The sequence below is a fragment of the Sarcophilus harrisii genome, chromosome 3 (genome assembly GCF_902635505.1).
Source record: "Sarcophilus harrisii chromosome 3, mSarHar1.11, whole genome shotgun sequence".
Classification (NCBI taxonomy): domain Eukaryota; kingdom Metazoa; phylum Chordata; class Mammalia; order Dasyuromorphia; family Dasyuridae; genus Sarcophilus; species Sarcophilus harrisii.
This window is the reverse complement of record NC_045428.1, coordinates 555,459,523-555,472,635: the sequence shown is the minus strand read 5'-3', so window position 1 is coordinate 555,472,635 and position 13,113 is coordinate 555,459,523. Positions and strand designations below refer to the sequence as shown.

The 13,113-nt window shown below is 46.8% G+C and overlaps 1 protein-coding gene across 1 annotated transcript in view; it reads right to left on the bottom strand.

Annotated features, from left to right (window-relative positions):
- The window catches only part of SLC9A1 (solute carrier family 9 member A1), a 63,420-nt gene extending 51,350 nt beyond the window's left edge, over positions 1 to 12,070 (bottom strand). Inside the window, exon 1 of the mRNA XM_031962501.1 lies at positions 11,552 to 12,070. Within this exon, the coding sequence (XP_031818361.1) occupies positions 11,552 to 11,897 (346 nt within the window). The 5' untranslated portion in view covers positions 11,898 to 12,070. The remainder of the gene's footprint in view (positions 1 to 11,551) is intronic.
- Positions 12,071 to 13,113: the final 1,043 nt, after the last annotated feature.

The following is a 13,113-nucleotide window of genomic DNA, read 5'->3' as shown; positions in this document are numbered from 1 at the left end:
CCGGCCTATTACATGTATCTGTGTCTTATCTCCCTGCAGAGGATGTGAGATCACGGGCAAGAAGTGAGTCTCCTGCTTTTCCCATATCCATATCCCACAGTACACGGGGCCCAATGTTGGGCTCCCGGAGCCAAGCAAATAGTACAATGAACAGCCAGGTTCAAATGCCACCTCTGAAAACTTATTAGCTTTGTGACCCGAGACAAACAGCAACTTCCCTACATCTAGCTTTGCTCATCTGCAAAGTTAAGATAACACATCACCTGAAGTGCTTACTTCAGCAGACTGTTTGGGATTTTAAACCACTAAATAACATCAATCATTATAAAGTCAAATTTTACTGATAAAAAAGGAAATTTGTAAGCTTCTATTCTCCCAGAGGTCGAGTTAGGGAGTTAGGGATCATCCTGAGAAAGTCTCCAGCTCCTACCTTAAGCCTCCCAAAGGTGTCCAATTACTTCCATGGCTTTGTGCAGATCAGTCTCCTGAGCTAAGAAATTTCCAACAGTTCCCTGCTTCTCAAGATTAAATTCCTCCACTTGGCATTCAAGGCCCTTCACTGTCTAGTACCACATTTGTCACTTCACTACATTTTGGTATGAACCCTCAGAAATTAGCAACAGTGAACATTTACACAGCTAAATGTTGTTTTCTTCAAAGCCTCTCCATCAGACAGATTGTGCAAGAACACCTGACCCCATATTACAGATGGGGACAATACTTTGCTCCAAGAAAATATAACCAATCCCATCTCAGAATATTTGGAATATCCTCAGTCAACCAGTCAATAAAATCCCATGGGATACAAAAATAGGCAAAAGACACAGTCCCTGTTCTCATGGGGCTCCCAGTCTAACTCTGTAAAAACAAGATAAATTACAGGATAAAGTAGGAAACAATCAATAGAGCGAAGACACTAGAAGGAAGAGCTGGGAATGGCTTGTTGTAGGAGGGATTTTAGCTGGGACTTGAAGGAAGCTGGAGAGGCAGAGATAGGTAGGAGGGAAGGCATTCCAGGCATAAGGGACTGCCAGGGAAAATGCCTAGCGTCCAGAGATGGGAGTATCTCATTTTAAGGGACAGCAAGAAAGCCAGTATTGCCCTCTCCTTCACAGCTCTGTTTATTTCACTTCCAGAAGGCTGATCTGTTCATGGCAACATGATATGTAACTGAAAAAACTAGAGGCAACATAAATGTTCAGCAGCGAGGGGAATGGTTAACCAGACTGTGATACACTTGTGTAATGAAATGCTACAAAGCAATTAAGGGAAATAAGTATGATGAAAGCAAATGTAGAAAGACCTTTTAGGAAATAATGCAAAGCAAAAAAGGGAGAAGCAGAAAAATGGAACGCTCACTGACTACAACTATACAAAAGCAAGGGGGAGGAGGGACTATGGGAATGAGAATGAATGGGACAAAGATCTGATGGGGTCTTAGGGGGAAGAAATGAAAAAGCGGTGTAATATTTGATGTATACAAAGTAACGGAAATAGTAAATTACTTGAATGAATATCCAATATTTAGGGTTTTTTTTAATACAATATTCAATTTAAAAAATAATGTCCAAGGTCTTCTCTTCCAGGAAGTCCTCATACTCTTACCCAGAAGGAATCCTGTCCCTTCTCAGAATTTCCAGGGACATTTAATTTTTAAAGCCCTTAACAGAATGTCCCTTTTATATGTTTATGTTCTGTCCTCATCTGATTCAGCCTGTGGGAATTAGAAAGGACTTTAGAGATCAAATCCACTTACTGTATCTTAATGTGCAAAGAATCAGGTCTTTATGTTCCTTTGCATCCCTAGTGTCTAACACAGGGAACAGCACATAGTGGGAGCTCAACAAACTGATTGGTTTCAATTGAGGTGTTCTCTTGACTCTGGTTTAAGAGAAGCTGACTGATTAATCTCCCTAAGCCTGCACAACCCACCCAGGTGACTCCCTGACAACCACACACGGTTGACCCTTAACAAGGCCAGAGTGAGACTGTGGTCTCTACCCATTATCACCAGTGAGGTCAGGAACAGACAGATCGCTCAGCTAAAGCATCTCATTTTCACCTTCACATCTGCATATTTCCCAAGGAAAAGTCAGAGAATAGGTAGGGTGGCAGTGAAAGGAAAATTAAGTGGAGGGTACAGTGTTCCTCCCAAATCCTGGGCAGCAGCTGATTATAGTTTCTCCCCTTGACCCTGCTGAAGGAAGCAATTTCTCGGGAAATAGACTGCTGCTATAATTTGGGAAACAAGCCCGCTCAATTCCAGCAAACAAGGAAGTATTAAAATAACCCAGGCTCCACGCTGGCCTGATGGACCCCCAGAAACTGGCTCTGCCTGAAAAACCCAGACCGCGACCTGCTGGGCAAGGTCTTGATGCTAGATTAGGGACTGGGGAAAGCCCACAGCTCCAGGCACAGTCAAGTGATTTAGTCCAGTTAAAATTAGGTCTATAAGATAAAAAATACCTGAATATAATCTTGGGCTATCTTAAAGTATTACTAAATGTTTATCAGCATCTAACAGATGGTTTGGCCCAGCGTAGCCTGTGCAGACAACCTTGGTAGACAGGCCTGACTCAGATGTTTGCAGGGAGGAGTCCTGCAGAAGGAGACACAAGTGGGAGATGACTCATAAGCCAGCTCCAGGCCTCCAGAGCAGGAGCAGCAGCCCCCCCACTGCACCCTGCTTCAGGCCGTGGCTGAGACAAAAAGAAGCATAAAGGGGGAGACTCTCTCTGGGAGGAATTAGGAGCCACCTTAGTTAGCTTCAATCCTCCTCCCGTGCTGCATTTCTTCTGAAATGAAGCTACCTCTGGGGTGGCAGCTTTGGGCCTTACATTTTTGAAGGACAATTTTAGGACAGAGAAAACCATCTCAATTTCTGCCAAAAGCCAAGGAAGCTTTGAAATACAAAAGTTAAAAAAAAGAAAAGAAAAGAAAAGAAAACTTTCCAGCTCCAAACTTGAACACAAAATTGTGAAATGTCACAGCTGGAAGTGACTTTCTAACACAGATGTTACAACACAAAGTGTCAGAGCTAAAAGAGAAAGCTCAGATGGTAAAATGCCAGGGCTGGGAAAGGCCTTCAAACAGTGTCCAAGCTGAAACTGACTTTGGAGATGATCTAGTTCAACCCTTTCATCTTCTAGGGCCAGAAAGTGAGAAGGACTATCTAATAAGGTCCTATAAGAAGGTCACGGCTCAGGGCCAGCTCATTTTTTCCTTCTTTAGTTCCAGACTAAAGACCCAGGCCCAACAAGGCTTCAGCCATCCCTCATTCCCCCTCTTTAATACAGGTTCTTTTGGGGGGCTGTATCACAAAGGAGGAGGGAAAAGAGAGAATGAAGCCACCTTAGCCAGGCTGCTGGGTGGGGAGAGCTCAAGTTCAAGGCTGGCCCCTTCCTCCACAGGCTCCTCCCATTACTACCAGGTTTCCTCCAGCTCTGTCTATGGAGAAGAGGCATCAATCAGTCCCTTCCTCCCACCCCTTTCACAAAGGAAGTGGCATCTCCACCAAACCTAACCAAGGACTTCTAGCACAGGATTTCAGACTTGTTTTAGGCTGCATCACAAACTGTGGTGATACCTGTCTAAACAGCTCCTGTCCACCCTAGCATCCCAATAGTAATAACCACATTCAAAGAGTTAAGCAGACTACTAAAACCTCCTGCCTTCTAAAAAACCAAGGGCATTACCTGGAAAGCCCCCAGTGTATTGCTTCCTTGCCGCAACTCAGAGCTTCCTCTGAAGTTGTTTTTCTGGTCCAAGTAATTTACTTGTGCCAGCTGTTTCCAATCTCAGGGAATCCTGGTGGTTCTCTAGCCCAGGAATAAAAGAAGGTAACCCAAAACTTCCCTTTCTAAAAGTCAACAACATTGTCGACTCTATAAAATTGCTAGGCCAGTAATAACTTTTTAACCCCTGAATCTTCAACTGTCCCTAGGCCAAAGGGATGTCCTTGGAGGAAGGTCCAGATACTAAGGAAATAAAAAACTATAGTTAATTCCCTAAGGTTTTGATTTTAGTTCTATAATCTTCATGATTTATAATTAATCAATTTCTCCTCTTATTTTTATCATTTCCTCTTTTGTGCTTATTTTCAGGGGAGCTAGTTGGTTTTTTAAAAACATACAAAGTATCCTTTTATTTCTATTTTGTTACTATATGTTTTTAGAGACAATTTCTTTTTGGGGGATTTCTTTCACAATATCCCAGAAATGCTGGCATGTTTTCTTAGTGTTATCATTGTCTTTCACATGGTTACATTTTTTGACTTCTTTAACACATTTGTTGAGTAGGATTTCATTATCAAGTCTTCTTTTGGGTCTGTAGCTTTTGTTGGTGTTTTCAGTGTTGATGACTATTTATATTATTTTGTGGTCTACAAAGGATATGTTTAATAAATTTATTTGCAGTTTCTCTGGATCCCAACATGTGGTCTATTTTTGTAACTGTGTAATGAGTTGCTTTAAGAAATATGTATATTCTTTAGTGGTCTCATTCAGAATACATTATGAATCTTTTTGGCCTAAATTCTCCAATAGTTCAATTTATTTTTGTTTATCTGTTAAATATGTTAGCTCTGAGAGAGGGACACTGAGATCTCCTATTATTGTGCTCTTTTGCAATTTAGTTAGTTTTCCCTTTACAAATTTAGATTCTATAGCATATATATATATATATATATATATATATATATATATATACACATACATACACACACACATAGAGAGAGGTACATATATGTTTAACATTGATAAACTGTAGACAGTGAACCACTGAGTTATAAAAGTCAGGTGTGTGTGTGTGTGTGTGTGTGTGTGTGTGTATAATGTATTTTTTATCTTTATGTCTTCAGTAATGAATTGTTTTATCTCCCTTCCTCTTAAGGTCCAAATTTTGACTCAGAATTCTGAGAAAGGGACTTAGCAGGGAAGTAGACGGGACAAGGGATCACCTATTTCAAAACAGGGACCAGCTGCTAGGAAAAATAGTTCTCCTGGCCTAGAGATTGGATCTGGACCTAAACAAGCACAAAGCAGATACACCTGAAGCTATCCTTACATACTCCTAGGTCAGCCCACTCAGAACTCCTCTGAAGAGGAACCCATGCCCAGTCAATCCAAGTCTTCTTGGTCTGATATAGTGGAAAGAATATGAGGCTTGGAGCCAAAAGACAAGGGCTTGAGTTTGGATTCTTCCACTTGTCAGCGGGGTGATCTTGGACAAGCTGCTTCATTTCAATAAAAGAAGCTGAACAAAACCATCTTGAAGGTCCTTTCCAGCCCCGACAGTCTATGTCCTAAAGTTCCTCTCAGTTCTAATGTTTTCTGTCTCAAAGCTCCTTCTGGTTCTACAAGTCTACATTCTCAGGTCCCCCCCAGGTTTAACATGTCTGCATTTTAGCATTGCCTTTTCTAAGAGCTATAAATGACCTGCCATCCTATCCACCTATAATTCCCCACAGCTGGTACTGTGGGGAGCCAACAGGCCACCACCAATCAAGAAAGTGCTTAATGACCACCTCCATGTAGTTTTGCACAAAGGCTACCCCCCTTCCCCCCACACACATTGGATTTCCGGAGAGAAAAATGGTATCGCCACCTTTCACTCATAAAGCCTTTTATGGTTTCTAAAGGAATTTTTCATCTATTATTAGATCTTTGTGAGGCAGGTGAGGCAGCCATTATCCCCATTTTACAGATAAGAAAATTGAGGTTCAGAAGTGACTTTGCCAGAGGCCATGTAGTAAGTCGTATATAATATGTGCTCCCTGGACTCTAGCAACATACAGTTTATTAGAAGAGGAAGGACATGAACCAGGGAAAGTCTACAAACAATACAGTGAGAGAAGAAATGTGAGACAACATAACAAAATAGAAAGAGGTCTAGATTTGGAATCAGATCCCAGTTTGAATGTGGGCTCTATTCCTTACTTGCTGTGCAACAGTAGACCAATAGACTACACTTCTGTGGGCCCAATCTGCAAAGAAGGCAGGTGGTACAGTATGGGGAGAAGAATGGATGTGGGAGCCAGAGGGACCTGGGTTCAAATGCTGCCTTAGAAATTCATTAGCTGGGGCAACTACATGGCCCAGTAGACAGAGCACCAGCCCTAGAGTCAGGAGGACCTGAGTGCAAATCCAGCCTGAAACACTTGACACTACTCTAGGTAAAAGTCACTTAACCCTGAATGCTTTGCCAAAGAATCTTACTGAGCTGAATGGCCCTGGACAAATCATTTAGGTTCTCTGAGCCTGAGTTTACTCATCTATAAATGAGGTTAGATCAGATGACCTCTGAGGTCCCTGCCAGCAGCTCTATATCTCTGATTCAATAGTACAAAACAATAATTAACTACCAAATCACTGATATAGACAAGTGTTGAGATGGAGAAAGACAGAGACAGAAAGAGAAGCAGAGAACCCCTGAGGGTAATGGTCAGGGAAGTGTTCCTGGAAAGTGAAGATTTGCAGCTGGGTCTTAGAAGATTTGGATAGATAGCAAAAGGAGGAAAGATAAAGTTCCCGGCTTCACTGCCCAGCTTTTAAAAATCCTCCTCAAAGGAAAGAACACTAGGAAATGAATGTAAACTGCTTGCATTTTTGTTCTTCCTGGGTTATTTATACCTTCTAAATCCAATTCTCTCTGAGCAACAAGAGAATTGTTCGGTTCTGCACACATATATTGTATCCAAGATCTACTGTAACCTATTTAACATGTATAGGACTGCTTGCCATTTGGGGTAGGGGGTGGAGGGAGGGAGGGGAAAAATCGGAACAGAAGTGAGTGCAAGGGATAATGTTGTAAAAAATTACCCAGGCACGGGCTCTGTCAATAAAAAGTTATTTAAAAAAATCCTCCTCAACTCTCCCTGCCAACCTCAGATCTTCATCTTAGTTCTTAGTCAGCCTACCCACTTTCTCCTCTCTCATCCCCCACCCCTCCACAACCTGACTGAGAAGTCATTATTCTTCTAGCAGGGAGAGGTAACAATTTGAAGGTGTGAGAAAGGCCTTTAGAGGGGGCCTCTGGTGATCACAATGAGAGGCCAGGGTGCTTGCCCATGGCCTGAATGACTTGGGGCAAGTCACAAAGGGCTGCAGCTAGTCAGTGCACATTTTCTCCACCAGTAGAATAATATAATGAACCTGGACAGTCCTGCCTCAAGGGGAATGTTATACAAATGCAATGAGGCAATGTGCAAGTGCACCTCAAAAAAAAAAATACAAAGAGGGAAGGAAGGAGGTTTGCAGACTACATGGTATAATGGAAGTTCTTGAGCATTGGTCAGAAGCTGAATGGCTTGATTATCTATCTAGTCAACTTCAACTGGACAATGTCCTGAATGCTCCCAAAGATCCTGGATGATAAAACCAACCTGTTAGCATATAGGAGGAAAAATGGTCTTCAAGTTAGAAGGCTCGGGTTCTGTTTGCCACGAATTCACTGTATGACCTGTATGTATAACATGGCCTAAGAACCTGTCATGGTCAGGTAATCTCTAAATGACATACAGCATTTAAAGGACCCCACAGCTGTAACATCTTTGTTCTAACAAAGAATGGTTTTGACATACTAATTTTAAGGACCTTTTCAAAATCTAATAAAGTTCCTTCCTAGCCAGATATTCTAAGGTCCCTTCCTAACCCAACACCTCCTGTTCCAAGGCCCCCTGCAACTTGGAAAGGGCTCCTTCTCAGACATTTCCTACTCAAAGGTCTCGTCCAGCCCAGATAATTTGTATTCTAAGACTCTTCCAGTTTACACTGTGTTATAAGAACCCTTCCTATTCTTGCCATCTCTAACATATTCTCTTTGAAGGCCCTGCTAGCTTTGACATGCCGATGATTATATTTTTTTAGAATCTTCCAGTTCATTCACAGACCCAAAATGCCTTCACTGCATCCAATGTCTTTAAGACTCCCATTGCTCACAGTACTGGCTAATATATTAATCCCAGACTTCCACAAACACATTTTCAACCATCCAGCAAGATCCCCAAGCAAAGGTGATATGCCCGGCATCAACAAAAGGACAAGGGGCACTGCCTAAGGTTCAATACTAAAACTGCAAACTCTTATTTTTTGAGACTTAATAAACTACTTACCCCCAAATCTAGTTTCTCTCAGGGCCCCAGAATCTTTGAATGTCAATTGGAAGGGATCTTAGAGCCATCCTTCTATATAAGTGGAAACAAACTGGAGAGGGGAACTGCTCTATCCAAGAATGTGAGGTCTCTGATAATTTTCTTATATGTAACCTGCAACCTCCAGCAAAGGATATGGCAGATATTCCTGTCTCTGTAGGCATCTAGGTGGCACAGGGGATAGAGTCAGGAAGACTTGCTCAAATCCAGTCTCAGAAACTTACTAGTAATGTGACCCTGGCCAAGTCATTTACCCTGTTTGCCTCAACTTCCTCATCTGTAAAATGGAGACAATAGCACCTACTTCAGAAGTGGGGGGGGGGGAGGAGGACTGTAATGAAGACCAAATGAAATTATGTTTGTAAAACACTTGGCATAAGGATCAGCATGTAGCAGGAGCTTAATAAATGCTTCTTTTCTTCCTTTCCTTTCTTCTCAGATAGAGAACTAAGACAGACAGAAGGTAAGTCAACAGTACTTTTGGAAGAGAATTTGGGGGCCTTTTTTCTCCATCCAGGAAGCTATATAAAATAAAGGGATGGATGATTTCTGGTACCTTCTAGATACGATATTTTAAAGATGAACTAACATCTATATGAGGTCCCCCCTGTTCTGTTCTGAGGCCTCTTTCAGCTATGGCAGCCTATATGCTCAGATGCTTTTCACTTCTAACATTGTATGATTCTTACCACCTCCTCCTACAATAACCACCCAAGGTGTAGTTTGCTGATTTGAAGCTTTGGGATAAAAAGGAGCATCTCACACAGCACTTTCTATTCTTAAAGGAAGGGGGCCTTGCCAGGGAAACAGCTGCCTTAGATGACAGAATCAGGGCTCAGGGCACAGTTCCTGCCTACGTTAGGGCGGCAAGAGAAAAGGCGAAGCCCCAAAATAGCCCGCTGGATCTCCTGAGTATCTACTTGTACAGTCAGGGGAGCCAGCCTTAGTGGCCCCAGGGGCACCCCATCTTACCTCTAGCTTATTAACTTTCCAGAGAGCCAGCCAGAAACCAGCTTCACAGAAAGGGACAAAGTCCATAAGCCACACCCTCCCAAACCAGCTACCAGGAGATTCCCTGGGGTGAGATGTTTAAAATCCTAGGATCCTGGGGTTACACTTCAGCTATCATGGATTGAAGATCACTATTTGTGAATACAGAGTAAGAATATAAAACAGGAAGCAAGAGGAAGATAAATGGAGAATTGTCATATACTACAGTCTCATTAGGGCTCCCTAACTTTATTGGTTATCCCTTCCCCACTGTATGATGGCAAAAATACCAGCTCTGTTCTAGTCTCGGCTCTGCCTCTGGTTGCCCCAGGGTACTTCTCTTCTCTCTGGGGCCCAGGTGTCTCCTCTGTAGAATCCGAAGGGTTGGGGAATCAAGAGCCCCTTTCCAGCCCTAAATTATATACTTCAACGATGCTGGACCACAAAGGGCTTTTTCGGTATGAGGTGCTTTAGCCAGTACCTGAATGCCCACCTCCCACCTCTGCCTTCTACTCCCATGTCATGGAACATGACAGCCTCTTAGAAGCCCTGGTTTCTTTCAAGCCTCAGTTCATCCACCACATCTCCAAAAGGAGAACTTCCTGAGCCCCTTCATAGCTAATCCTCTCTTCCTGCTTTGGTTGCTATTGGAAGGCAGCTGGCTTTCGTTTCATTTTCCTCACCTAGCATAACACCATGCTCATTTTTTATGGGTCTGCACTCGTGACTCCATTAACACGAGGAACTCCTGGTGAAGAAATACCAGATACCTATTGTGTAACTCAGTCTTAAGAGACATGCTAAGAAGCCTGACGGGTAAGACTTGCCCAGGATCACTCAGTCGGTGGAGGGTCAGCAGCAAGTCTCACAAGCAGATGTTCCTGACTCGGAGGCCAGCGCTAACCCTGCGTACCACCACACCATTCCTCTGAGGCACTCAGCGCCTGATGGACCAAACTGATGGATAAGGCAGCTGGCACAGGCTCCACCTTGAGAACCACGCCGACTTTACAGCAGGTGAGAACCGAGGCAGAGAAAAGTTACCACCTGCCAAGGTCATCGGACTGTTTGGATCAGGAGATGAGGTGTCTGCCTCCAGACTCCTGCCTCGGAAGCTGGTCCTGCTGCCTGCAGGAAGTGTAGCTGCAGTGGGGGCACCAGAAGGGTAAGCCAGAGCCGCGGCTTCTGCCCATCTTGTCTGCGGGCACCTCGTGTCCATCCCAAAGAAGTATGCAGTGAACCAGAGAAGGCAGTACTACCTCTGTGCATCACCAGCCCAAACCTAACATCATTCCTGCATGTCCTTGGGAAGGTGGGCCCTTGTAACTTTCAGGTCACCTGAACTCCCACAGCTGGCCCAAGGCCAAACCAGCCCAAAAGGCTTCCCTGGCTCAAAACTAGTCAGGCTCCTGGGACTGCTGGTCATCACAAGGTCCGGACAGACCGGTCCATCAATCTCCCACGAGACAATGGAAGTTCACTTTTTCAGCTACTAATTGTCCCCAGTCATTCTCCCCTAAATCAACACAATCATTTCTCAAGCTAGGATGCCCCATCCATGGGGCCCCGGGCCTTGCCCTCTAGCTCCGGCGGCTCCCAGGCCAGCACCATGGCCAGGCACAGGCTGAGTTTTAAGAAACAGCTAAGAACCCGCTTGGGATTGATCTGGTATCCAGCCAAGACCAGACAGGCTCCTCCCCAAGCACAGATCCAGCTCAGAGATTCCCAAGGTCTATCCAGCTCCACAAACCCACAGAGGACATACACACAAATTCTCAGGGTGGCCTGGATGCAAAGCTGCCTGCTAAATCTTTGGAAGTGATCACGGACCCAGGAAAAACCTGCATTCCAGAGTAAACCTCTGAACTTCTGAAACCCCAATGGCGGAGCTCTCTCAAGGTTCCCAGAGTGGGCAGAGGATTGCTGAGAAGGGAGAAATAAACAACCGGGAAGAGTCGCGGGCTCCCTGAGCATGGAGTCCACCTGGGCTCTCAAGCAAGGTGAAAAATAAACACAACCCATTCCCTCAGCCCCAGTCCCACCGATCACCGGCACTAGGCAAAATGGAAAGTGTCCCCGGTAAAAACAAAGACCGCATTCTTCACCACCAATAACTGCCTGGCAATGGGGACCCTAATGAACCCCCCCCCCTTCACCAGCCTTGACACACACAGGCACGATCCAATCTGTTTGCCCATGCAGGGAATAAGGGCAACATTTCTCCGGTGCTGTCAGAGACCCCGGAGGAAACAGCCCGGCTGAAATCATTCGGACTAAGGGTGTCTGACAGCTGGTTTTAAAACGCCAGGCAAGGGGAGCAGGGAGCTCTCCCCAACCCGCTGAGGGGATTCTGTTGCACAGGACATGCTCTAGTCCCCACTGCCCAGCCCAGACAGAGACCCCACCACATACCCAGCTTCATTAGGCAGGCTAGCAGGATCCAGAGGGAGACCTCGAAGGGGGTCCGCACATGAGGATAGTCGATGCCCAGGACGGGGAAAGCCTTGCGTGTCTTCATGTGAGGGGTCCCCGAATGGTTGGTCATCGGGTGGACTTCCTGTTTGACCTCGGGTGGCGCGGAGGTGACATCCCCCTCCCCGGGGCCTATGTACAAGCCCATGGTGGACACCTTTGATGTCACCGTATTCTGCAGCCCATGGCTCCGGAGGACTGGAAGCAAGCCCAGGAGGGCTGCCACCACAAACACGGAGGGGAACACCCGGAGTGGGGAGAGACCACAGAACCCAGGCCCCGGCATCTTCTCAGGCTGCTCTTGGAGGGGAAGGTCCCTCCAGCCTCAACAAGAAAATAGCAGAGTCTGGGACATAGGCAGGAATGGGTCTAGAAAAAGGGCTGGAAATCGGAGCCCAAAGAAAGGAAATGGGGAGTGGGGGTGGGAGAGAGAGACAATAAAGCCAGAATTACTAAGAAAAGCTCATGTTTCAAAAGACTAAGAAACTGCTCTTCTTAGAGGGTCAGGTGGGAAAGGATGTGCACAGACTGGGGAGGGGAGAGGGGAGAGGAGACCAGGATTTCCATATGAGGGAGCAAAGGAAAAGAAAGCTGAGGAGTCTGGGAATCCCAGGGAGGGGAGAAGGAAGCGGAGGGAGGACTGGGGCTCCCAGCCACGGGCAAGAGGAGGAGGCTGGCGGGAAGAGGACGGGGAACAAAGTCAGGAGGTAGCGGGGATGGAGCAGGTAGCCCGGGGAGGGGCTGGCTGGGGCCCCGCCGCCGGGGAAGAGGATGGAAGAGAGGAGGCTGGGCCCCTGCAGCTGAGGGAAGGCACTCGGGGGAGGCTGGGACCGAGGGCTCGGGGAGGGCAGGAGGCTGGGGCCCCGCAGCCGGGGAGGCGAGGAGGAGGCTGGGACCGCGCGGTAGGGAAGAGGGAGAGGAGGCTGGGCCCTCGCGGGTGGGGAAGGGAGGAGTCCGGGGCTGCGGGCAGCCCCGGGGATGGGGAAGAGGCCGGCGGCCGGGCGTGCCGGGAGGAGGCTCCCCGAGAAAGGGCGGGATGCGGAGGCGGGGAAGGAGCTCCGGCCGCTGGGGGCCCAGAGAGCCCGCGGAGACAGCTGCGCGGCCCCAGCTCTGCGCCCCCGGCCCTTCGGCTCCCGCTGGTCCCCTGTAGCTTGGGTTCCAGCTCCGGCAGCAGCGAACTGAGCCCCCGACAACCCGGCACTGCCTTTTATACGTACCACAGAGCGGCCGGCGCGGCGGGCTAGAGAAACACCCGCCGAGGCCGCCGCGCTACAGCGCCTCTTAGCGGCCCTTCGGGTAGATGGGCGAGGAGGCCGCACGCAGCTGCCTAACGCGTGCTCCGGGCTAGCGATCCCGCGTCGAGTCTGGGCTCCCGACGTCAGGACCCAAACTCTCGTTGGACCCGGAATCCATCTATTCTACGCCGTGTCTCCGGAAGTCGGAGGGAAGGCGTCGGGGGAAGCCCTGAAGGGTGAGGGGCAGGGATTCCCGAGCCCGGCGGG